This window comes from Heptranchias perlo, chromosome 8 (assembly GCF_035084215.1).
Source record: "Heptranchias perlo isolate sHepPer1 chromosome 8, sHepPer1.hap1, whole genome shotgun sequence".
NCBI lineage: Eukaryota > Metazoa > Chordata > Chondrichthyes > Hexanchiformes > Hexanchidae > Heptranchias > Heptranchias perlo.
Window position 1 is genome coordinate 11767126 of NC_090332.1, and position 24993 is coordinate 11792118.

Below are 24993 nucleotides of genomic sequence, written 5' to 3' on the forward strand. Positions count from 1 at the left end.
ATCAAAATTTTCAGCCCCCAAATTTGAAAAGATGCACTGGAACATTCAAAGATCAATACTTCCTGTCAGAAAGTTTTGAGCATACATTATAGTAGATGCAGTTTATAAAATTAAATTTTCCCTCTGTTCTTTCCTTTTTAATAGGACATGCTGCATTATTATTCAAGGCAGACATTCAGATCTCACTTTCTTCCCAATAGATGCACTGATAGCATGTGCTAAGCACAACTGATGAGGCTTCATATGGCCATTATTCTGAAACATGTACTAGCAAAATAAGTAGAATTAAGAGACCTGGCAATGTTACTGCGAAGTATTCGTATCCGGGTATTTCCTCGTATCTGCAGAATAATGTTGCGTGGCGAACCATCTCTCCATCGGGCTGGTGAACTGTACACAGTGCACGCTAGTTCCTCTTGGAGGGAAAATGCAATTGTTCTTTAGCACTGCCTAAAAATGCGGTTTTGATTGTATACACATTACATACCATGAGGGTTTCAGGCTGGGACTGAACATACCTGATCTTTATGTATTAATCTAAATTAATCTTTGCATAAAAATAGTTGTAAAATGCTTCCCATCACTTGCATTTTTCATGAATGAGCTCCCAAGCAGATGTTTTGTACATTACCCTCCAAACCAATCTCGTCATACACGTTAGAAGTACCTTTATCTACAATCGACCTTAGTATGCCTGGTGGCTTTGGGCAGGGGTGGGAAGTCAGTTAGGGTTCCACCTCCTGATTGCTATCCCAATGGCCTTGCAGGACAGTTTGCATGCGTAGATGCCAGTTGAGAACATAATTATGTTAGATTGTGATCCCCATAGTCAAATAGCTTACATACACTCACTGCTTAGGCTCATATGCGATAGCTACATCAGCCAGAGTGGGGGGGGGGGGGGCGGGGCGCTACCAGCATCCCAAACAGTATTCCAACAGGAGCCAACTCCTTCAGGGGAGATGGGGTAAAGTGAAAAGGTTAGGGAGAAAGAGCAACTAAGTTTACGTTATGATGTGCAACTGATGGTAAACACTGGCAGTCACTGATTAATAGTTCTGTTTACTGAAGGTAAAGCAGCATAATTCCAAGAGACTGTTTTACATTACCACAATGTTATCTTCAAGGCATCTCCCTTTACAGTAAGACTGACCAGATGCATTTTCTATATTTTGTTGGAGCAATATTAGCAAATAGGTAGTTTTATATTAGAAAAGGTGAGCCAGCCTAACACTGCCTTAGTGGCAAGTAGAAATGTGGTTATGGGTTTCTTTCAACATAGGACTCTAGACTAACTCTTTGTCCATGTCATAAGCAAATTAGCCAGAGAAGCCATAAGACCATTCCACCATTCTCTCCCCTGTGTGAACTCTGTAACCTCCTGTCCATTGTCACCCTCTTGTTTGGTCCTTGCTGTATATAGTTTTACCACCTCAGCTTTGGCCTTCCTTAAGATCTCAAGTGAAAACAAATGCATCAGCTTCCAGAGAACCACTCCTAAGCCAAATAGCATATATGCCTGCCTATCGCCCTCTTGTTTGTGCATGCAGCCATTGGCCAACCATTTACAACATCTTAACATTTAGTCTATAAATTTTACGTGACCAAAACAAAGTCTCATATGCAGTCGAGGTAGAAGTGCCAAAATGTTAAAGGAACAGCATCTGATATCCTTGATTGGCTAATTTTCATCGGCAGGTGGCTGAATTTGAAATTATTGCTCTTTCACCTCCCATGAAAACATTACAATTAATAAAATCAACAATATACCTTTTGTAAGTACAGGGGGTAGGCAATCATGAATAAAACTTTTGGCCTTCTGATCAACAGCTGCATCAATTGGTGCATATTTAAGTAACTTTCTCATTAGATTGTGTATCTTTTTATGAAATGCATCTCTCCGTGGGTCATCGTCCTGAAAAAGAAAATTCAGATGCAGTCAAGAGTTTGCAACTGCAGGATTTCAAATGTGGACCTGTGCTGGTAAGGCACACCCCAACCTATACCAGCAACATCCCTATTATAAAGAAGTCTGAAAAATAGTGATTAAAAAATACAGGTATCAGACTCTGCTGACAGTTGAACTGGTTTAAGTTAGGATCAGGCATGGCTAAGCTACTCCATCTCCAACAAAAACTCAATTTCAAGGCTCGCATGAGGTACTGAAGGGTAGTTACGGCTTGTGGAACTTTACCCCAAAGAGTCTACAACTTCAGAAGAGGATGACAAAAAAAAATGCTTTGGTCTTGGAGATGCAACTGTACCGAGACTCAGTGACACCTTGAGGCTGCCGTAGGAAATAAAAGTAAGTTATGTCCATCAGAGGGAAGGTTAAAAAAATGCATACAAAGATTGGAACAACTTCTCCCAGGAAGCATCAGCAGCAAGACACTGCTGACAACTGACGTGGCAAACAGAACTGAGGATTTTTCAATCGGATATGGCACTTATCCAGAGCAAGAACAGGGTAAAAGAGAATCATTTGGCTCTCATTGGGATACCATATGGAAAACTCTTACAGGACATATTCTTTGTGATTGCTCAATTTGACAGCAGACACATTCTACTCTATGTGGAGGACAAATGAATTAGGAAGATTTTTTTTAACGCAGTGATAATTCTGTCATTAACCTAGACCTAACTTCTTTGATCTCCCAAGCAGGTTTTGCATTTGCTGAGAGGAGTCACTAACCTCTCATGCTTACAACGTAATGATTTTTTTGGTGTTCATTGGTGCCAATCAACCTGAAAACCTTTGTACCATGACAAATTTATTCATTCAATTTATGATTAGTTTAGGAGTTATATATAACAGGGCTAAATTGAAACTGATTTGGAAGTGTGCTAGGATCACATTTGGACATTTACAATCTGATTTTATTATTCAACCCCAACTGGTTCACTAATATCCTTGAAGGATGGGACCTGCCCTACTTGTCCAGCTTACTTGTGACTCCAGTCCCACACTATGTGGTTGACTCTTAATACCCAGGGCAACTACAGATCGTCAATAAATAATGCCTTGCCGGTGCTGTCCACATCTCAAGAAAAAGTATAAAGAAAAAATAAAATCTCTCATTCTTCTGAGGGGTTACCAAGTACTAGGTCAAAAGACAAAATTAGTACCGGCATGTAAGCTTTGCCGATAACATTACTTCTATTATAAAACCCCAGAAGGATGAGACCTTAAACACAGAATTGTGAAAGTGGACAGTTACCCTTTCAGAATTCTGTACTCCCATATAGTCTAGGTAATCAAGAGGCAAGCCTTCACGGAATTCTACATCATCTTCTATAGCCAATTCCAAGGCACCAGGAAAAACCTGCAACACAAAGAAAACAAAGCTCATTTTAAGGATACTGTGCTTATAAAATGAAAGATGAATCTACGGTGGAAAATATGCCCCCATAAAACTTCTGTCCTCAAAAATATACATTCACAAATTACTTCAACAGAAAGGTCTGCATTTATTATATATGCCAATGTGAATAAATTTAAAAACCTGTACATCCATCTAAATGCAAATGATTAGTTACATCTGGAGATAATCTTCCTACTGATCAGGAAATCTAAGAAAGGTCAAATATGTCATGTTTTCACCCTAATATTACTTGTGAATTGATGATCATTAATGAAAGAGGAAGCTATGGAACATTTCAGCATTACTGTTAACTTAGGACATATGGAACAATTATAAAAACTGTCATGAATCAGGGGTGAAAAAAAATCCACTGATCCAGAGTTTAAGACCTGCTTTGTGGAATCTGGTCCCCCAGAGTATCCATGAAAACTCCAGAGTCTAGAAAATGAGTAGCAATGTGTTGCAGAAGCCCATTGTTGCCACTGGAGGCTGCTGTAGGGTTTCTGCAATCATACTTGCAATCTTGTGGTAAACAGTAAAACCAACATGTCTCAGGACGTGTCATTTCAAACGTCGAGTCCCTGGACCAGTACTGCAACAAGTACTTACAACTCCCAATGGATGCTTTGTTTGTTAAATTATATAGTGCAAAGCCTATTATAAAACACAAACAAATCCCACATTAACAGAATTACAGGCTTTAAATTTTGTTTTAAATAGGAACATACAAAATCGCCGGGCAGGAAGGGACCAGCTCGTCCACTGAGCCTGTCCCACACAACCGCGACGCCTGGAGAATCACGATTAGGCACCCATACCCACCTGCCCACCACCAGTCATGTAATCTCCTAGGAGAGGCAGAAAAATAGAAAAAAAAATCAAGGCCAATCAGGGGGGGAAACAATCTGGGAAATTCCTCTCCAAACCCCCCCCCCCCGGGCGAATGAAACTAGTCCAGTAGACCACATATATAGCACCTGATGTTTACCTACCTTTTATAAGATGTGTGCTTCTTCTCAATCAGGAACTAGTCCAGAGCACTCAAAGCCACAAGATTCTGCACTCACCACGTCAGCCAGTAACTTGTTCGATACGTCTACTATCCTCCAACAAAAGAACCACCGCCTAACCTAGCCCTATGTTTACGTAGCTTATATGCATGACCTCTGGTCTTCCCCAACCTATCGAGCTGAAAAGCCTCTCAAGGGGAACATACTCAAGCCCTTTAACAGTATTGTACGGCTCTATCAAATCACCCCGAAATCTGTGCATTTCTAAAGGAAACAGACCAAGCCTTTTTGAATAACTATGGTCTTCTAAGCTGGGGATCAGCCTCGTGTTCTCCTTTGGACTTTTTCTCAAAGCTTCTATAACCACCCACAGTGAGGGGACCAAAACTAGATACAGTATTCCAAATGTGGTCTAACCAGGGTCTTGTAGAAGGACAAGACTGCACGCTGTGTGTTATATTGAAAAGTTCTACTTTAGGAACCCAATACTTTGTTTGCTTTGGCTACAGCTCCTTGGCATTGGTCATGAACCTTTAGATAGCTATCAACAATAATGTCAAGATCCCTTTCTCTTTCAACTAATTTTAATTTGGTACCACGTAGCATGTAAGTACACTTGGTATTGATCCTGCCAAAGTGGCCAAATGGGAGAAACAGTGGCACAGTCTGATGGAGTTCTGACTCACTGCCAGTGTACTGCACAATTAGTGGCATGCTGTCAGTTAATGTCCACAAATCCACTAGCTTCATGACTAGTCCTTGAACTCAATCAACTCTGTGGGAGGTGGCACATTGAGATGACTGGGGGAGGGGGTGAAAAAGAGAAATGGGAAGGAAAGTCATTACAGTTCACGCTCACGTATTTCCTAATAGCTGGCTTCACAACACTGCCAACAGAGGCAAGGGAATAAGTCTTCAGCTTTCCTGTTGGTCAAGGAGAGCATGTAGTGTGAGACAACTACAAGAAGGGAATAGGGAAGAAAAACATTTTTTTTCTAAAAACAAAAAAATGGAATTGAAAATTCAAATTGGACTTGAAACAACTCTCATTTCCCCCTTCCCCAATGTTTTCTCTTTATTCCTCCTCTCCTGAGTGTGGAAATACTTGCAGAGTGCAGTTCCAAAGCACCTGCCCCCAATATCTTGTTCATTATTCATTATTCAGGTGTGAAACTGGAGAGTGAATGTTTGCAAGCGTTTCTATCATGGAAGCCATGTCAGCAAATTCTATTCTATTCTTATACACACACGAAACAAACACAAAAACTGGGGTTAATAGCCAGCATTTGAGAGCATCAACATTTACCAGTGCCCCTCCCCTTTTAGCTTGTTGTCATTGACTCCAATTAGAGTTGATATTGGTTAACTCAGCACAGATGAAGAACTGAACCTGATGCCATCCTGATGTGTGTGCCTGAATATCATACTATATGATGGATTTAGGCACTCAGCCATTAGGCTAACTGAAGTCAGCCTACTTGAGGGGATAATCAATGGAAAAAACAGCAAATTCCTCAACAATATACCATTCATCACAATGGCCAACATTTTCACAATGTCTGTTTGAAATTCACCCATCACATTAACTGTGAAATGGAGAATATTTAGGGCTCCTCAGAGGAACCCTGTAAATAGGATTATTTAGAAACCAAAATATGTGGGACTCATTTATAAAATGGTTTGTCACAGAACAATCAAACTCCTGCATGCAGCACTCTTGAATAAATGTTCCAAATATCCACCTACTTTATGTAGCACATCTCCCCAACAGTTCCTCTGATAAGTTGAAATGGTGATGTGGAGCGAATGTGCCTCAGTTGTGCAGATTGCTTGGTGGATAAAGCCTCTAGGAAAATACAGTAGGTCCCCAGATTCAAGCACAGTATCCATAATAGGATTGCCTATCTCCTGCTGAACAAAGTTACCTGGGACAGATGGCATGGAAGAATTACAATTACTTACATTAAGGGCAGTCGTTACAGTGTAAAATGCCTTCACAACACTAAAAAAATGAAACAGCTGAATGCAGCTTTCTGAAAGTACTCACGGCTTGAAAATTGTGGAAGAATTTCTTCACTTGATCTGTGAATGCAATGACTGACCTCAGATTGGCACCAAAAAGCACAGTAATATAAATCATGAGCAACAGGAAAAAATATAAAGCAACATCCACGCATTACAGTAAGCCTAGCAATATTAGTTTGAAGCACAATGTCATTGCTGGTTTGTGGTTTTTTTCTATTTACAAAATAATTTAGAGCATATATACACTAGGCAGAGGGGCCAGGGGCTTTTCACAGGAAAAGACAGTGTTCCTGGGTAACTCTTGTACTTTTTACAAGGCAGTATAAGCAATGGCTTTCAAACGAGCCACCATCACTCCTAGCCTCTCGGATAGGAACGGGGCATAGTGATCTAAAGGAGATTAAGAAATTACTCTTATATAATGGCTGTCCCTCTACTTCAACAAAACAGTGTAGTGTAACGTAATGGCGTCATAGGACACATATAACTGTTTGTAAAAGCAGCTTCGTTCTCTAGTTTTTCTATGGAGTTAACCGGGATGGGTATCAAGAGTACTTGGCAGGAAGCATCCAGTGACTCCATATTTTTTTTTTAAAAAGCAGGCCCCCATTGCTTTCAACAGTGGTACTATGGGATGTGCCACTTGAGCACAGACACTGGAGCAGATCAACAACGAGGAGACACAACCTGTTGGGTTTCTATGCAGGCGACAAATTTTTAAAATGGCAGTCAAGACTTTTAGAACTGTATCTTTTTCCCCACCAATATAAAGCATATCATGACTTAAGAAAGTATGCAATTGGGAAGGGGGCGGAAATACCACAAAGTACTTTCTACAGATGTCCCTTCCGTTTAAAGATGTAAAATGAGGGCTGGTCAAAAAACAGGAGGGCTAGTTACAGGGGCAGAAGCACTATGTGCCTTTAGGTGAAAGAGCTCTAGGTGACAGCCAATATGGTATCCCAGGTCAGAAAGCATATTACATACCTAGGATCATAGACGCGCCAGGTCTTTTTACCTTCCAGCTGAATCACAAATGCTTCAATGTCGTCATAGTGTGGTGCAAATCCCTGGTTCCCAGGAGGAGTCAGATAACTTCCACAAGAAAACAAAAACAAGAATATAAAAATGTTTTCACAACGCCAGATTCATTCAAACTGAATTTGGCAGTTATGGAAATTCCCAGTGGATAAGACATTTCCATCAATGGGAACTGAATGAAAAAGAACTTGGCAGCAGTTCCAAAAATGTAATTACGCTAAGTCACTTTTTATAAAATAAAATACAGAAGTGTCTCAGTTTATTCAATTAAACTAATATTTCTATACGGAACAAATATACATGGTAAAGTAAATCAATGAGCTCATTTCAGTTCCAAGAATATCTTCAATTGCTATAGAATACAAGGGAAAAGACCGAGAAGCTACGACAACATTCACAGAAGCTACCTACTTTCAAAGACTTAATTAGAATATTTTATTAAAAATTGAACAACAGTCTAAATATCTGATTAATAAATGGAAATAAACCAACCAACATTACACATTATAGGGATCTTAAAGTGAGAAATAAAAAGAATAAAAATGTGAATATTGTCCCCAAGCTTATCATGTTGATGACATGCATTGACTGGCTTGTCATATTTAGTTGTGTTGTGGTAACAGGGAAAAAGAGCAAGATAGAAAAATCAAACCTTGTTTGAGAAACAGCATTGGATTTTCTTAGCTAGTGAGCTCAATGATAATTGGTGCAATCACAATAACCTTTTGCAAATCCCACCAATAGCATCTTTCTGGGGGGGGGGGGGGGGAAACAGAAAAAAGATCCCTTTCTATGTAAAATTTCACCAATATTTTACCTTCAATCATTCAAAATCCTGAATCTAAACTATATTAATAATGTTTGAATTTATATAGCATCTTGTCACATTGAAATTTTTCATAGCACTTAACATAATTTTATTTTTGAAGTGCAGTGACCATTAGGTTTTCAAGTACAGGGAAACCTCTAAATTATGGACACTTAGTCAGTTGTCTTTTTTTGCAAGTGTCCTTATTTTCAAAATGGCCATTGTATGCACTGTAAAAATGTTCAGTAGAATGGGGAGTTCTTTACCCAGCATCCATAACAGCACAGAAACTGCTCTATCACTGGGATAGAGCCATGCAAGCATTCAATTCCAGAGACAGAGCAATTTCTCTGCCGCTATGGATGCTGGGTAAAGAGCTCCCCATCCTACAAAAGCTGTTTCTTCCACAAAACGTGCTGACCTGCATACACTGACTTCACGAAAGTGATGGGCCCTAAAGAATTTGGGGGGCAGAAAGGAAGCAAGCTGCAGGGGGAAGCGCCAGTGATCCCCACTCAGTGAAAGTTCCAGATACAGCAGCTTTGCAGCAGGCCGTGCCCCGTGTTTTAAGTTGTAAAAGGGCTTGGTATATTGAAGGATGTCCATAGCTCGTAATTTGTGAGTTTCTGTGGTTTCAGAGTGTCTCTTGAATATTTCACCACATAAGTTACTCGAATCTCTGAATAAATGTCCGTTTTTTGCAGGTGTCCGTTTATATTGGTTGCAACGCACATTTTAGTTTACATTCTTGCAGTTTCCCCTTTAACAGATTTGTACTGAAATTTTCCACTCATTTACTAACAGATACCAACACAAAAACAGAAAAATACAGATACTTGCATATTAGCCCCAACCATGCTCCCAAAAGCCTCCTGAAGAATAGACAATATATTCCAAATAGTGCCGGAAAAGGCCTGAGGATTCAGCATCCGCAGAGAACATCCATTCTGTCAACAGAAATATACATTCGATTAAATAGTTAATTCCCTGACCAGCTCTCCTCCCCCCAAAAAGGAATTGTTTAACAGATCATAAATAGCCCCTAGTTACACAGCATTAAAAAAAACACCTTGATTTGAAGGCTGACATTATCCATATTTATCTCTGCTCTGAACACAGTTCCAAACAATCATGCCTAATGACAACACGCCTGTCAACACAGCAGGTGAACAACGTGTAGATGTCTCCACAGCGGCACACATCTAATTTGTACTGGATCAAATAATCAAATCTTTTCTATGTGATGGCACAAGCCAGGTTCCAAGCTGGCAAACCAAAAACTGAAAATGCACAGCAGGTAAGTCTGCACCTGAAACAGAAAATTTAACAGGGGGAACTGAACGATTCAGTTGGTTAAACTATGGCCATTTATCTCTGGGACTTGGGTTTCAATCCAGCCTGGACTGATGGGACAATCTCCTGCCTATTGGAAATGAGTTTGCAGAGTCACAATTCAGGGGGCACAAAAATTGGCACACTCATTCAGGGGCTGATGTGCAAGTGAATCACCTACCAACACTTACTGTCCAGGCTCTTACATGAAGAGTGGGCATCCCACCCACAGCTAGCATTTTGGGGGGGGGGGGGGGGGGGGGGGGGAGGAAGGAGGGAACAATTATGTTTATTGAAGAGCAACAATATTTACAGATATCTTGTATCATAACATGGAAAGCTGTACACATACTAATTCCATGAGGTTACTGGTCTGGAGGTGCACAATACACAGAATATGTTCAAGATTCACTGCAGTTTATTTAGTGTATGCCATCTGGGTAGCTTTTCAAAGGGTCAACAATGAGAATATGGTCATAAAGTTAACAGAGCACATAGCATTAAGCTCACTCTGTGGAACAAGATCCTCCCGGAGGCATGGGCAAGAGCATCTTTATCTGCATCTCCTAAGCCAAAAGTGACAACCTTTTTAGATCCAGCTGAGCTAAGTCAGTCAGTGAGATATAGCCTGATCTTCAGTTCTGGTCATATCTAAATAGGGATGCTAATATTGAATATACTGCAGAGTTCAGAGTGACATTAGATTGAAGGAATTGCTGCCTAATTGATGCCAAATCCTTTCAACTTTATGTAATATTCCAGCACAATCTTCTATCTCTTACTGGCATTCTCACATTGGTTGTCTTCAATGAGGAGAGAATTGTATAGCTCACAGCATATTCACAAGCACTGCATGGCTGGCCTTCCAAGAAGTGCACTTGCCTAACACAGAAATAGACCTCTTGCACTACCAAATTTCCCTTGCACAGCCAACCTAACAGACATTTAAAACAAAGAACAGTTGACAAATGCATTTAAATTTCAGTCCCTGGTTTAGAATAATCTCCTCTTTGTGGCTGTTAGGCCACCTCCAAATATATAAACATTTAGCTTCAGCTGCTGCTTACCTTATAAAAGTCCCACACCACTATAGGTAATGCCCTGCCAGTAGGAGTATGGGTTTCTTTTTCTCCATCATAATAACTTGTTATATCCAGGTGTACTCCAAAATTAACATGGTCCTTTAAAATAACAAGTCAGTTATAAAAGTGTCTGAAGTGGAGACAGGGCTAAACACTTTCATGTCACACTGGTATTCAGCTATGCAAAACACTGTAATGGCAGATTTATTAAATGATTACAGTCTCCACCGTTTATAGCGGCCGCATTCGTATGAACACGATCTACCCGCTATAGGCGATGGCCTCTATAATGTGGTACAGTACAATATTCCCGGACAAGAATGAGATGAGAACAGCAGGACTGTCATTTTAAGCAAACTGTAAATCTGGATCCTGCCAAAGAAAGTGGTGAGACATGCAGCAAAGCTGGGGTACAATACAATTAAGATCTGGATTAATGCTTTTAAAAATGGTAACGAAAGTTTCGAGGGAAAGTTATTAAACTATGAGAAAGAGATCCCTATAACTTGCAATTGCAGGAAGCAGTTCAACAACTGTGGGATCTGTCTGGGTTTCTTCATACTGTCATTGTGCCTCCAACCTGATCAGTTATTGGGATCTCTGATTCAAGGTGAAACTGGAGCGGAGGCTGCAGAGCAGGAAATACAATCAGCTGCTGCTGCTTCCGATAAACATAATGGATACAAAAATGAATGGAGAAGTGTTCAGTTTCTCAACAATGACATTCCTCACATTGCTGCTCACAAATTAGAAGACAAATGAAATAAAGTGGGTAGACTACTTCAAGATTAGTGAGTAAGCACAGCTGTTTCTGCCCAAAATAAATGAAGCACTTAAGACGCTATAACTGGCAACTTTGAAATTGACGTTTATACAAATGGTGATTGCTTTTTGGCCGATATAAGCAACTGCCCATTTTAAACGTGAACATTTAAAGTGGTGGGGACTCCACTTTGTAACTGTTTTCACAGTAGAGGACGAGGGTAAAATACCAGTGATAAAATGGAAACTAAAAATAAATTAAGGGGAGGAACTTAATGGATTCAGTATAAATTATAAATAACGAAATGGTAATGGAGAAAATAATGGGATTTAGGATAGATCCTGATGGTTTCCACCCTAAGGTATGAAAAGGTGAGGAAATTGCAGAAGTGTTAATTATAATCTTTCAAAGCTCTCTTGGTTCCGGAATTGTGCCGTTAGATTGGAAATTTGCTAATGTCACTCCATTATTTAAGAATGGTGGGAGAGAGAAACCAGGTAACTACAGGCCTTCAATTTAACGTCAAGTGTAGGGAAGCTACTAGAGTCAGTCATTAGGGATAGAGTGACTGAGTACTTGAACAAATATTGGCTGATCAGGGACAGCCAACATGGCTTTGTTAAGGGTAAGTCATGTCTGACTAATTTTTTTTTGAGAAGGTGACTAATAAGGTAGATAACGGAGTATCTCGATGTTACCTATATGGACTTCCAGAAGGCATTCGATAAGGTTCGATACAAGAGATTAGCAAAAATGAGAGCACACGCAATTGAAGGTAGCCTTTTGACTTGGGTTGGAAATTGGTTGGGAGGTAGATAAAGGGTTAAAATTCTGATTGGCAGGGATGTGACAAGTGGTGTGCCTCAGGGACCTGAACTTTTCACCATATTTATTAATGAAGGAATAGAGAATTGTATATCCAAGTTTGTAGATGACACTTAATTAGGAGGGATTGTAAGTAGTGCAGATTGGTGCAGTAAGTTCTAAAGGGACGTAGGCATATTAATTGAGTGGGCAAAACTATGGCAAATGGAGTTCGTTGTGGGCAAGTGTGGGGTCATCTACTTTGGACTCGAGAAAGATAAACTGGAGTATTTTCTAAATGGTGAGAAATTAGGAACTGTAGAGGAGTAGAGATTTGCGGGTCCAAGTACACAAACCATTAAAAGCTAGTAGTTAGGTACAAAAAGCAATCAAAAAAGCTAATGGAATATAGGCATTTACTTCAAAGGGGCTGGAATACAAAGGGGAGGAAGTTATACTTCAGTTGTATACAGCCTTGGTCAGACCTCATCTCGACTGCTGTTTTGGGTACCTTACCTCAGGAAGGATATATTGGCCTTGGAGGGGGGGTGCAGCGCAGATTCATCAGGATGATACCAGGGCTTAGAGGGCTAAATTATGAAGACAGGTTGCTTAAACTTGGCTTGTATTCCCTTGAGTATAGAACATTGAGGGGTGATCTAATTGAGTTGTTTAAAATGTTAAAATGATTTTACAGGGTAGATACGGAGAAACTATTTCCTCTGGTGGGGAAATCAAGAACAAGGGGACTTAATCTTAAAATGAGAGCTATTCAGGAGTGAAAACAGGAAGCACTTTTTCCACACAGAATAGTAGAAATCTGAAACTCTCTCCCCCAAAAGGCTGTGGATACTAGGACAATTGGAGTTTTCAAGGCTGAGATAGATAAGGGTAAGGGTATCGGTAATATCCTGATTCAACCATTAAGCAGATAGCAGAGCCGAATCAATACTAGAGGAAAATATCCCAGTTTCCATCTCCAAGATTGCCTAAATACTGACAAATTTCCCCTTTCCCTGGGAAAAAGCACGGTGTAAATGCTAGTGTAGCTGGATTTTTAACTACATTATCTCAGTCGAAAGTCCAATGTTATATAGCATTATAGTTTCCAGAAGACAATTTGAAAAATAACCATGTGACTATTAAAACAAAAAACACTGAATAGTTGTTTTGACATTCAATTGTTTCACTTTACTGGTTTATTTCACTCAGAACTTGTGGAATGAAGGTATAAGTGTTCAGTTTACCTCTCTCAGAATTCTGTCAAACTCTTCTGAAGAGAACAATCCTTTGTAGTAATTTGCGTTGTGACGCCTGATCAAAGCTGGGGACTTTTCCCAAATTTCGCTGAAATGCAAAAATCCAACAAAAGTCAAGCCTTTGCTCTTTACATTTTTAAAAAAATTTTGAATCAAGGAAACATTTTTTTGTTTCCTTCACTGCGCTTAAATAGTTCCAGCAATTAACAGCCCTTGCAACCCATTTGTCCAACTCAAACAAGTCAAAACAAAAGGTCTTCCAATTCAAAACGTTATCCTATTCAATTATTTAAAAAGCATCCAAACATTGCTGACAACATCCTCCCAACATTTTAAAGTTATTTCTTCCTTTTAAAGTTCCCATAATCACATATGATTCACAGACCTAAAAGACCATAAACACAGTCCAGCTTATTTGCAACTTCACCTTTTTTTAAACTGCAGACCCCCCCAGATATCACAGAAATTTACAAGGGCCACCAGGGTTAAAATTGCATTGCCAGGTTTGCATGTAGACTGAAAGCTCAGTCTGTCTGTTGTCTGAATGGGATCGTGGATCCAATAGCAAGGAGTACCAGTAACAGCCATTTATCTTTACCCCAGGTGGTAATTTATCTTTGGAGGAAGAAACAAATTCACTTAGTGGATATGGTATTATTAGATTCCTGTATGGTAATGATGTAGCATACATGTCTTTGGATGTAAGGAATCTAATAATACCATATCCACTAGGTCTACCTAAATATGCACATCATTGGGTTCTCATATATTACAACAGCAACCACACTTCAAACTAGTTCATTGGCTATAGAGGACTTTAAGATATCCTGAGGTAGTGAAAGGCGCTATATAAATGCAAGTTCTTTCTTTCTTCAGTGCAGGACATAACTTCAAATTAAAACATCAAGCATTGTACTCACAGCTCTGCAAACTATAGTAGATGCCTCTTTGATCTTGCTTATCTACAACCTCATATACTACCCATTGCTCATCTTTACCTGAACGAAATCGTTGGGTAGAAGGTAGTCAACAGGTGGGTATGGACTCAGAAACTCAGACTCACATGGACTAGAGATCAAGTATAAGCAGACACTGGGGAAAGCGACAGGAGGCAAATCTGTGAGATGCATATATGTGAATGCTAGAAGAATTAAAATAAAATGGTAGAATTGGGGGCTGCTGTGACATTAGGGAACTATGTATGTGGTGGGGATATCAGAAACGTGGCTAAATCCAGAGGATGTAAATTAATATAACATTCAGGGGTATAGAATGTATAGAAAAGACAGAGTGGACAAAAAAGGAAATGTTATAGTCCATATGTTAGGGACTCCTGGGAGATAAAAGAAGTTGATCCTAGAAAGCTATAAAAATGAATGACTCTGGTTAGACAAAAAAAATCCATGGCAACAATAGTGAGTTGATTTTAACTCCAGGCGGATTTCGAACGGGTAGAGGGAGAAGGCAACTGTAGCGCACTTGCTACAGAAAATTTCAGGCCCAGGCTATTGTAACTCCCAGGCCTCATTTAAATCTGACAGGCCAGTTTACGATGAGGCACTGTCATGCGCTCTGGCACCAGCACAGAGACTAGCACCCCGGCTGGGTTAAGACAGTGAGCAAGAGGATATCTGCACGCGGTGATGCACCCAGTACCAGTGAGCAAGAGCAGGTTATGGTGGCAGGAACAGCCCAGGGGACAGCTCACCAGAGGGAGAGGTCCTTTCGCAGCTCTGCTGAGGAAGACAAAGATGAGGACCCAGCTATGAAAAAAAAACTGTTTGCCTCATGCACTTATACCAGGTATTAGCAGGCCCGCCAAGGAGTTTCAGCACCATGGCTGAAAGCACGGAGAGCTCTGCTTCCAACCTGTGTGGAGTCATCTCCTGGAACATCAGCACTGTAGTTTACCTTGGACAGTGTGGTCACCTCCAGGGACCCTCACAATGTTTTCAGCCTTTGCAGTTTTGCTGGGAGCTCATACAGCTCCCACGCAGGCTCTGTTGGATCAAATAGATGGAGGCTTGCAAGACGTCACTCATGGGAGTAGTACACGTTGGCCTCTCAGGATGTTAGTACCTCTGCTCCCTAACTACCCTCTCAACCAATACATGCCATGGTGCCTGAAAGCCAGCTGGGCCAGACTGCCCTGGCAGCAGCTGAAGAGCTGCAGTCTGCAACCTCGCAGGCTCTGCTGGAAGCATAAACATCAAGTGAGGATATAAGGATTGGTTGCAATATCCTCGCCCCTACCGACCAAATACCCTGATGACACTATCTGGGCTCACGCAAAGAATGGTCCTTTATGTGAGGTGTTAGAGAGGCATCAGAGCCTTTGAAGCTGTATACCAGCAAGGAGTGAAACCTTTAGGAGAGAAGGGAGCAGAGAAAATTGGTAAGAAATAAAAAAGTGGTCCAATGACGAATTAAAAGAATCATCACTCGTGCATATCCTAGTATTTACTCAGAATGGAGAGCTAGGAGCAGATCATCCACAGAACACAGATGTTCTCCAACCCAGGAATGCTGATGGAAATAGAAAAAAATAAAACAGGTCTCTTTTAAGAGGCTTTTACTTTCCAAAACAAGGAATGTAATTACTCTTCCATTGCAACAAATACTACCTTTTTTCAAAATGCAAAAAAATGCAGCCTTAAAATAGTCTTAGGAAAAGCTGCCATATAACAGTATCATCTTACATAACCCTCTGACAATTACAATTTCAAATATGCACTGAATCTGAAATGATTACTGACAGTTAATTTACTGCACTTCAATCCAGTTAAGAGAGGTTATTTTAGGTAGCATTATGTTAAAAGGTGGAGTGTATGATAAGCAGTTATACATTACAATTATTCTGCACATACCTACCTGAAAAACCTTTTTGGAGCAACTGGTGCTATTAACCATTCAAAAAGTTTAGATGCTCTTTCCTTGCTGTTCTGTATATGACTTAGGTCCCGAAGCAGTACTGATAATGTTGGTCCTACCCAAGGTCTTGAATCTTTGCTCTAAGTAGAGATGAAAAACACATTATCTAGTCAATGCTTCAATTATTTTTCTCTAGAAAAGACACTACACATCTTTATAGATTTCATATTTTGAAAACTAGATAGTTTGTGGCAAATACCACTTTCAAGTCCAAGCTCTTTTTTTAGAAATCAAGGTGAAGTTTTTGGTGCTCATTAAGGCGAGGGATGCTATTGCTGAAGAATGGAACAGATGGGGAGCAAACTTCCCACTCCTTTGACCCAACAAGCCTTAGCTAGCCCTCAGGAGAATGCTCATATAACTGTTAAGTGAGAGATTTTTACAATTCCCACATGAACCAGTGTTATGGCCTCTCCAATTGAGATTGCTGATTTAGTGCCAAATGATCAGCAATTTTGCTCTATCAATACACAACTACTGAAAACTAGTGTGAAACTGCTCATTGGTTATATCAGGTAGACAGTTCCAACTGGAACTCAGCCTCACTGTGGGCTGGATTTGAACCTAGGTCCCAGAGACAATGCTCCAACCCACTGCTCACCAGCTTCTCCACACAAACATTAAAAGGTCATTTTAAAAAGGTGCAATTTGTTTATACTTTTGTCACAAGGCTTTGTAAATCATTTGCACTGAGTCAGAGATACAATGTTTTGTAACTAATTTGCGCTTAGCCAGACTTTCTTAGTGATTCATACTTTGTGTAGTTGTACACTTGCTTGTTTCTACTCTATAAAGTGTTTTAACAATGTTGGTAAATCAAAGGATTGTGTTCAAACAAGATCTAGATCAGACTTAGAGTAATATTGGCATTCTGATTTCAAACTGGTTGATAGGCCATCATGTAGAATGCCCTTTGATTGCAATGGCTTCTCTTCCCATTCTCAGTCACCTCTGGAATCCCCCAAGGATCTATCCCGGGCCTCTCCTATTTCACCAAGACTGCCTACTTCCACATCCTTAATCTCCACCCCTGCCAGCCCGTCTGCTGCTAAAACCCTCATCCGTGCTTTTGTTACCTCCAGAATCGACTTCAACCCTCTGTAAACTTCAACTCATCCAAAACTCTGCTGCCCGTATCCTGACTGACGCCAAGTCCCGTTCACCCATCACCCCTGTGCTCGTTGACCTACACTGGCTGCCGGCCTAGCAATGCCTCAAATTTAAAATTCTTATCCTTGTGTTCAAATCCCTCCACGGCCTTGTCTCTCCCTACCCTGCAACCCACTCCAGCTGTACAATCCTCCGAGAACTCTGCGTGCCTCCAATTCGAGCCTTGAGCATCTCCGGTTTTCTTCGCGCCTCCATTGCCGGCCGTGCTTCAGCGGTCTAGGCCCTAATCTCTGGAATTCCCTCCCTAAACCTCTCCTCCTTTAAAACGCTCCTTAAAACCTCGCTGAAAAAGCTTTTGGTCACCTGTCTAATATCTCCTTAGGAGGCTTGGTGTCAAATTTTGTTTGATAACGTTCCTGTGAAGCGCCTTGGGACATTTTACTACGTTAAAGGTGCTATATAAATGCAAGTTGTTGATGATTTAAGGATTTGGCTTCCGGTTAAATATTAAAATATAGCACACCTACAGATGATTACAGCTGTGCTTACGCTGGCTGAAATCTTGGCCGACACACTGCACACCAAAATGCACATCAGGAGCTGGTTTTCCCTGCCCAGGAATGCCGAAGCCAATTATAGTGCCCCTATTTTTGCTCTGGCTGAGATCAGATAACTCAACACAAGCTGGGACTCGAACCCAAGACTCGTTTGTCTACATAGCTCTGAACCACCAAACCATTAGAGCCAGAAAAACTTCTAAAAATAAAAACAAATGGTGCACTTATACATTTCCTCTAAACTGTGATCACAGGAACATTGCAACTATAAACTACTTGAGAAAATTCTCTGAAAGTAGTTCAATATTTCTGTAACAATTTAAGTTGTGTGGAATGAAAGTGATTAATCATTTCTAGTTTCTGCTTTCATGGGACTGGCATGAATAATATTTATCATTTCTTCATATTTTATCAATTTTATTTGATTTGTTTTTGGAATGTGCAGGAAAAATGGTTTTTAAAAAATTCAATGATTTTCAGTCTGACAATGTCTATTAAAAATAGATCGCAATCACAATTTTCCTGAAGCAGCAGTACCCAGATGGGTATTAAAACTGTATTTTTTTATCTCAAAGTTTATATTCCAGAGAATGTATGTTTATCAGAGGTTCAGCAGTTCCTTCAACGAAACCACCATCTCCTACATTAAAACGTCTGGATAAATGTTCACATTTTAGGTTAAAAAGAACTAGTAGATCTCTGTGGTAATACTCATGGTAAGCTAGATTCTGCTTTATAATGATTTGAGCTTTACACTACGTAACTTACCATGTTATTATCTGTTGCTAAGATGCAGCTGTTTAATTTGTCCTGCCCCTTTCCGGTCACAAATTGTAAATATACACATCTTTTGGAAAATTACAGGTTAATTGCTGCTGGTGAGGAAAGATTGATGATTGGCAGATGCTTGTAAATTTCTAGCTCCAGGTCAAAAGAAATCAGCATGAAATGGCTATTTCCTTCTTTTTTATGCTTTTTGAAACTTTGAAGGGCACACACGAGTTGCAAAAATATACATGGACTTTCCGTGACACTGCTCATGATAAGAATTGAATGTGAAACACAGTTGTGATGTTTAGCGGCTAGCCAAGAGCTGTGCCTTTAAGGCCACTGCTCTAAACAGGAAAATCCAGATAACTGCAACTATTTAGAAACTGCTAAGGTCAAAATATCTGCTGCTAAATTACAGGCTTCAGTTCAATGACTGGCTTTCTTTCCCTTTTTTTTAAAAAAAGAGAAGTTGATTTGCACCCGTAACAAAGCTGTGTGTGTGATGGATACACAAGGTAATATATTTATTAGCAGATCTCATGTGTATTGCTCATGGTGAGCCAGATGATACACTGTTTTATAAGGATAGAAGAATTGCACCACGTAACACATAATGCATTATTCTGTTGCTAAGTTGAAGCGGAGTCACTTTCAGACCACAAAGTCTAATTGCTGTTAAGGGAATAGGTGAGGGCTGCTCTTCTGGCCACATGTCACAAACCACGATGAAATGTCCAAGTGATTTTCACATTCTCAGGACACCCCAAAGCACTTCATAACCAGTAGTCGCTGCTGTTATGTAAGCAAATGTAGGAGCCAATTTGTACACAAGGTTTCACAAACAGCAAATGACCAGGTAATGTGTTTTGGTGATACTGGGTGATCAATAAATATTGGCCAGGACACTGCTAGAATTCTCCTGCTCTTCTTCGAAGAGTGCCACGGAATCTTTCATGTCCACCTTTTAAGGAGGGAGATCTGCAGAAGAGGCAAGCAAAGCACCAAACACTGGCAGATGGGTGTAATTAAAGTTTGATAAGCTCCATTCTAAATGCGGACAAAGGAATTTATAACAGAAATATAAAAATAAGGACAGACATCAATAAAGTGGCACCTGCGTTTCCAGGGCCTTGTGCTGAGGCAGCACAAAGAGGTAATGGACCACTTCCCTCCATACAGGTGGACATTGGCACACAACAGCTAATTTTCTCACTTCCTCTTCCCACCAGAGAAACACCTAGAAGGAGCTTATATTAGGAAGTAGAAGACACACAAGACTGATACAAAGTAAAGGCACCAAGAATGTGTGACTTTAAAATGGGAACTGAAATATATTTGCATGCCCCAGTCCAATTATCCCTACCTCTAATTTCAATTCACTGAAATCTATACTTGGTATTGACTTCCTGGGCGCAATGCCATGGGAGATTAACTAGTAATAAATAATAATAATGGCACTACCTACCCTCCATATATGGACATAATAGCATAATATATTGTATGTTACATGGCATAAAGTGAATCAGCTGCTAAGATTCTAGACTTGGATATGGCTGACTTCAATGGGATGAGACAGACTGTCCACAGTAAACTGGGCAAATCTGTTAATGGGTAAATCTGTTAATGGGTAAAACGACTGATGATCAGTGGGAAATGTTTAAACATTTAACGAGATACAGAACCGGTTTATACCTCTGAGGGGCAAGAACTCTACTTGCTAAAAAAAACAGCCATGGACAACTAAAGAGGTAAGGGACAGTATAAGACATAAGGAAAGGGCATACAAAAAGGCAAAAAATGGCACAGATCCTGGCGAATGGGAAAAATACAAAGATCAACAATAGTAAGAGCTACAAAAAGAAACTTGCAAGGGATATCAAAACCAATACGAAGAACTTTTATAGTTATATTAGAAAAAAAGGGTGGTCAGGAGCAGTGTTGGCCCCTTAAAAACTGAAAGTGGGGATATGGTCATTGACAATGGGGAAATGGCAGACATGTTGAATGGTAGTCATGTTGAATAATTACTTTGAGTCAGTATTTACAGTAGAAAAAAGGGGATAGCATGCTGGAAATCCCAAGAAAACTAATATTGAATCGGGGACAGGGACTCAATAAAATTAACATAGGTAAAGCAACAGTAATGAAGAAAATAATAGCACTAAAGAGTGACAAATCCCCAGGACCAGATGGTTTCCATACCAGGGTTTTAAAAGGAAGTAGGTGAGCAGATTGCAGATGACCTAACTATAATCTTTCAAAGTTCTCTAGATTCAGGAACTGTCCCTCTAGATTGGAAAATTGCACATGTCACTCCGCTTTTTAAGAAAGGAGAGAGAGGGAAACCGTGGAATTATAGACCAGTTAGCCTAACATCTGTTGTGGGGAAAATGCTGGAGTCTATAATTAAGGATAGGGTGACTGAACACCGAGAATTTTCAGTTAATCAGAGAGAGCCAGCATGGATTTGTGAAAGGTAGGTCGTGCCTGACAAACCTGACTGAATTTTTTGAAGAGGTGACTAAAGTAGTGGACAGGGGAATGTCAATGGATGTTATTTATATGGACTTCCAGAAGGCATTTGATAAGGTCCCACATAAGAGACTGTTAGCTAAGTTAGAAGCCCATGGAATAGAGGGAAAAGTACGGACTTGCTTAGGAAATTGGCTGAGCGAAAGGCGACAGAGAGTAGGGATAATGGGTAAGTATTCACATTGGCAGGATGTGACTAGTGGAGTCCCGCAGGGATATGTCTTGGGGCCTCAATTATTCACAATATTTATTAACGACTTAGATGAAGGCATAGAAAGTCTCATATCTAAGTTTGCCGATGACACAAAGATTGGTGGCATTGTAAGCAGTGTAGATGAAAACAAAATTACAAAGGGATATTGATAGATTAGGTGAATGGGCAAAACTGTGGCAGATGGAATTCAATGTAGACAAATGTGAGGTCATCCACTTTGGATCAAAAAAGGATAGAGCAGGGTACTTTCGAAATGGTAAAAAGTTAAAAACAGTGGATGTCCAAAGGGACTTAGGGGTTCAGGTATATGGATCATTGAAGTGTCATGAACAGATGCAGAAAATAATGAATAAGGCTAATGGAATGCTGGCCTTTATATCTAGAGGACTAGAGTTCAAGGGGGCAGAAGTTATGCTGCAGCTATACAAAACCCTGGTTAGACCACACCTGGAGTACTGTGAGCAGTTCTGGGCACCGCACCTTCGGAAGGACACATTGGCCTTGGAGGGAGTGCAGCGTAGGTTTACTAGGTCTTCAAGGGTTAAGTTACGGGGAGAGATTACACAAATTGGAGTTGTATTCTCAAGAGTTTACAAGGTTAAGGGGTGAACTGATTGAAGTTTAAAAGATATTAAGGGGAACGGATAGGGTGGATAGAGAGAAACTATTTCCACTGGTTGGGGATTTTTGGAGTAGGGAGCACAGTCTAAAAATTAGAGCCAGACCTTTCAGGAGTGAGATTAGGAAACATTTCGACACAAAGGGTGGTAGAAGTTTGGAACTCTCTTCCGCAAACAGCAATTGATACTAGCTCAATTGCTAAATTTAAATGTGAGATGGATAGCTTTTTGGCAACCAAAAGTATTAAGGGATATGGGCCAAAGTCAGGTATATGGAGCTAGATCACAGATCAGCCATCTTATCAAATGGCGGAGCAGGCACGAGGGGCTGAATGGCCTACTCCTGTTCCTATGTTCCTATAAAGCAGTATATTCCCTAACTCACCATCTGCAATGCCACAGAAGATCTGTTGGTAATATATTAAAACTCTTGCATATAACATGTGTCGCCACACAATTTGTGCAACGCTTTTGTAATGCAGCAATTCCCGTAATGTTTCAAGTGCTTCATAGGAATGTTATCAGACAAAATTTGACACCGAGCCACATAAGGAGATATTAGGACAGGTGACCAAAAGCTTGTTCAAAGAGGTAGGTTTTAAGGAGCGTCTTAAAAGAGGATGTGTAGAGGGGTTTAGGGAGTGAATTCCAGAGCTTGGGACCTAGACAGTTGAAGGCACAGCCGCCAATGGAGAGGCGAAGAAATTGGGGATGGGCAAGAGGCCATAATTGGAGGAGCACAGAGTTCCCGGGAGGGCTGTACAGCTGGAGGTGGTTACAGAGATAGGGAGGGACAAGGTCATGGAGGGATTTGAACGCAAGAATGAGAATTTTAAAATCGGGGCATTGCTGGACTGGGAGCCAATATAGGTCAGCAAGCACAGGGGTGATGGGTGAACTGGACTTGGTGCGAGTCAGGATATGGGCAGCAGAGTTTTGGATGAGTTCAAGTTTACGGTGGGAGGAAGATAGGAGGCTGGCCCAGGAGAGCATTGGAATAGTCGAGTCTGGAGGTTACAGTCATCTCTTTTTAATCCCAATTTCTTTTCTCCTCTTACTAGGCTATGCAGTAGCTGTGGCCAATTTGCTCCCAGCCTTTTACAAATGATGTTCTGAGATGGCTATGAGGAGGCTCACTAAAGTAGATCAGCAGTGTCTCCTTCTGATTTTCCTTACTTAATGGGCAAAAGCACCAACCCTCCACTTGCTGCATCGCCAGTGCAACATAGCTGTGGTCACAATCTCCACATTATGAAGACCACACATTCGTACTCATATCTCATAATTTTCTTGTACCCTTTCTTGATGGACTATCCAATATAATAAAATGGGGGAATGTGTGTTATAGTTTATATGAAATGAGTAAATCTGAAAACAATTCGCCCCAGCTAGTGGCATATCTAAGCGAAGTCCATTGCTTCTGTGGCAAAACTGACATGCACAATATGATCATGGCAATGGGAGATGCCTATTATGAATGGATTTTCTTAGTTACAGCTTTTTTCAGAAGTTAAGTCAAATGTTGTTGGAAATGTTATTCTATGTAGATTAGACTGTGAAATAGAAAAATTCCAATTACTATTATTGTTGAACCATTAAAGTGAGATGTTTGCAGGTAGATCAACACCTAGAAATTAGCATCCCACCTGACGAGGTGCAAGAGCTGACTTCAAAAGGTATGGTTATAACTGCTCATCCAGAGTTAAGCCTGTCTGGAAATCTGAATTCAGTGGAATAGAAATTCCTGTCAGCTATGTATACGGCTAGGATCATGGAGGTCTATAAAAGACTGCTTCACTGCTTCAGCCAAGAAACCTGTTGTTTATCAACCTTTGTAAGAAATATATTCTAAAAGATATTTTAATCCCTTGTGGGCTGATTCTATTTTTAGTTTTGAGCAGTGTGCTTTCAGTAAAGTTTGTGACTTGCTGTTTCTGTGTACTATTCAAGCTGTAAATAAATCTATTAGTTTTAGTCTGAATGCATTGGTCTGATGTTTACCACCTTTCAGAAAAGACAAGAGAACGTGGTGGGTATCCCTCACAATCACTGGTACACTATATATTGTAATTACGGGGAATTATTAATCACGTGGCATGCTATCCAACTCAGGGTATGTATAAGGATGTAGGTTTTGCTTTATAGGCAACTCAGTTTGCTTCTAAAAATTATCGTGACTACAAAAAAAAACTTGAGAAAGTTCAAATTAACATCCCCTAACTTTAACTGTCCTCATATTACCATCAATCTCCTGATTCCCCAAAACTTCAAATGTATTTTGGGTGTCACAATACACTTTAATGTGTACATTTCCTGTCTATCAATTTCTTATTCTGCAACACTGTACAAAGGGCTCAGGTTTATTGATGAGACTTTTGTGGATGAGACTACAGAAAGCTTTGAGAGGAATAAACACCAACATTCCCCGCACAACAAGTCCACGCTATTTGAAGCCAACAAAAAGAACTGCATAGCATATGCCAGGCACTTTCTAACTGCACAAAAAGTAAAACTGGAGGACAATTGACCCTAGGTCTTGCTTGGCCACATGTACATCTCCACTACCCTGTGGCTAGGAAATAAGCCACTTCCCAGCTTGATCGCTACTTTTGCGTCTTTGCGCTTGTCAAGTGAGATCGGATTTGAGCTCAGCTGTGATGTCTCCAAAGTTATTACCTTTCAGATAATGTCTCAGTTCACACATGAAGGACAGCCACCTGAGCGGGGTATCAGACCAATGTTGGCACCTATGCAACAGTAGATACCCCAGTA

At 40.3% G+C, this 24993-nt stretch overlaps 1 protein-coding gene across 1 annotated transcript in view; it reads right to left on the bottom strand.

The window, feature by feature from the left end:
* Nucleotides 1-24993, bottom strand: part of riox1 (ribosomal oxygenase 1) — a 42653-nt gene that overhangs the window by 5276 nt on the left and 12384 nt on the right. Inside the window, exons 3-12 of the mRNA XM_067988669.1 lie at nt 16358-16497; nt 13475-13574; nt 10646-10759; nt 9087-9193; nt 7385-7492; nt 6420-6454; nt 6119-6297; nt 3219-3323; nt 1771-1915; nt 295-415 (exon numbers count right to left, since the gene is read on the bottom strand). Coding sequence (XP_067844770.1) covers nt 295-415; nt 1771-1915; nt 3219-3323; nt 6119-6297; nt 6420-6454; nt 7385-7492; nt 9087-9193; nt 10646-10759; nt 13475-13574; nt 16358-16497 — 1154 coding nt within the window. The remainder of the gene's footprint in view (nt 1-294; nt 416-1770; nt 1916-3218; nt 3324-6118; nt 6298-6419; nt 6455-7384; nt 7493-9086; nt 9194-10645; nt 10760-13474; nt 13575-16357; nt 16498-24993) is intronic.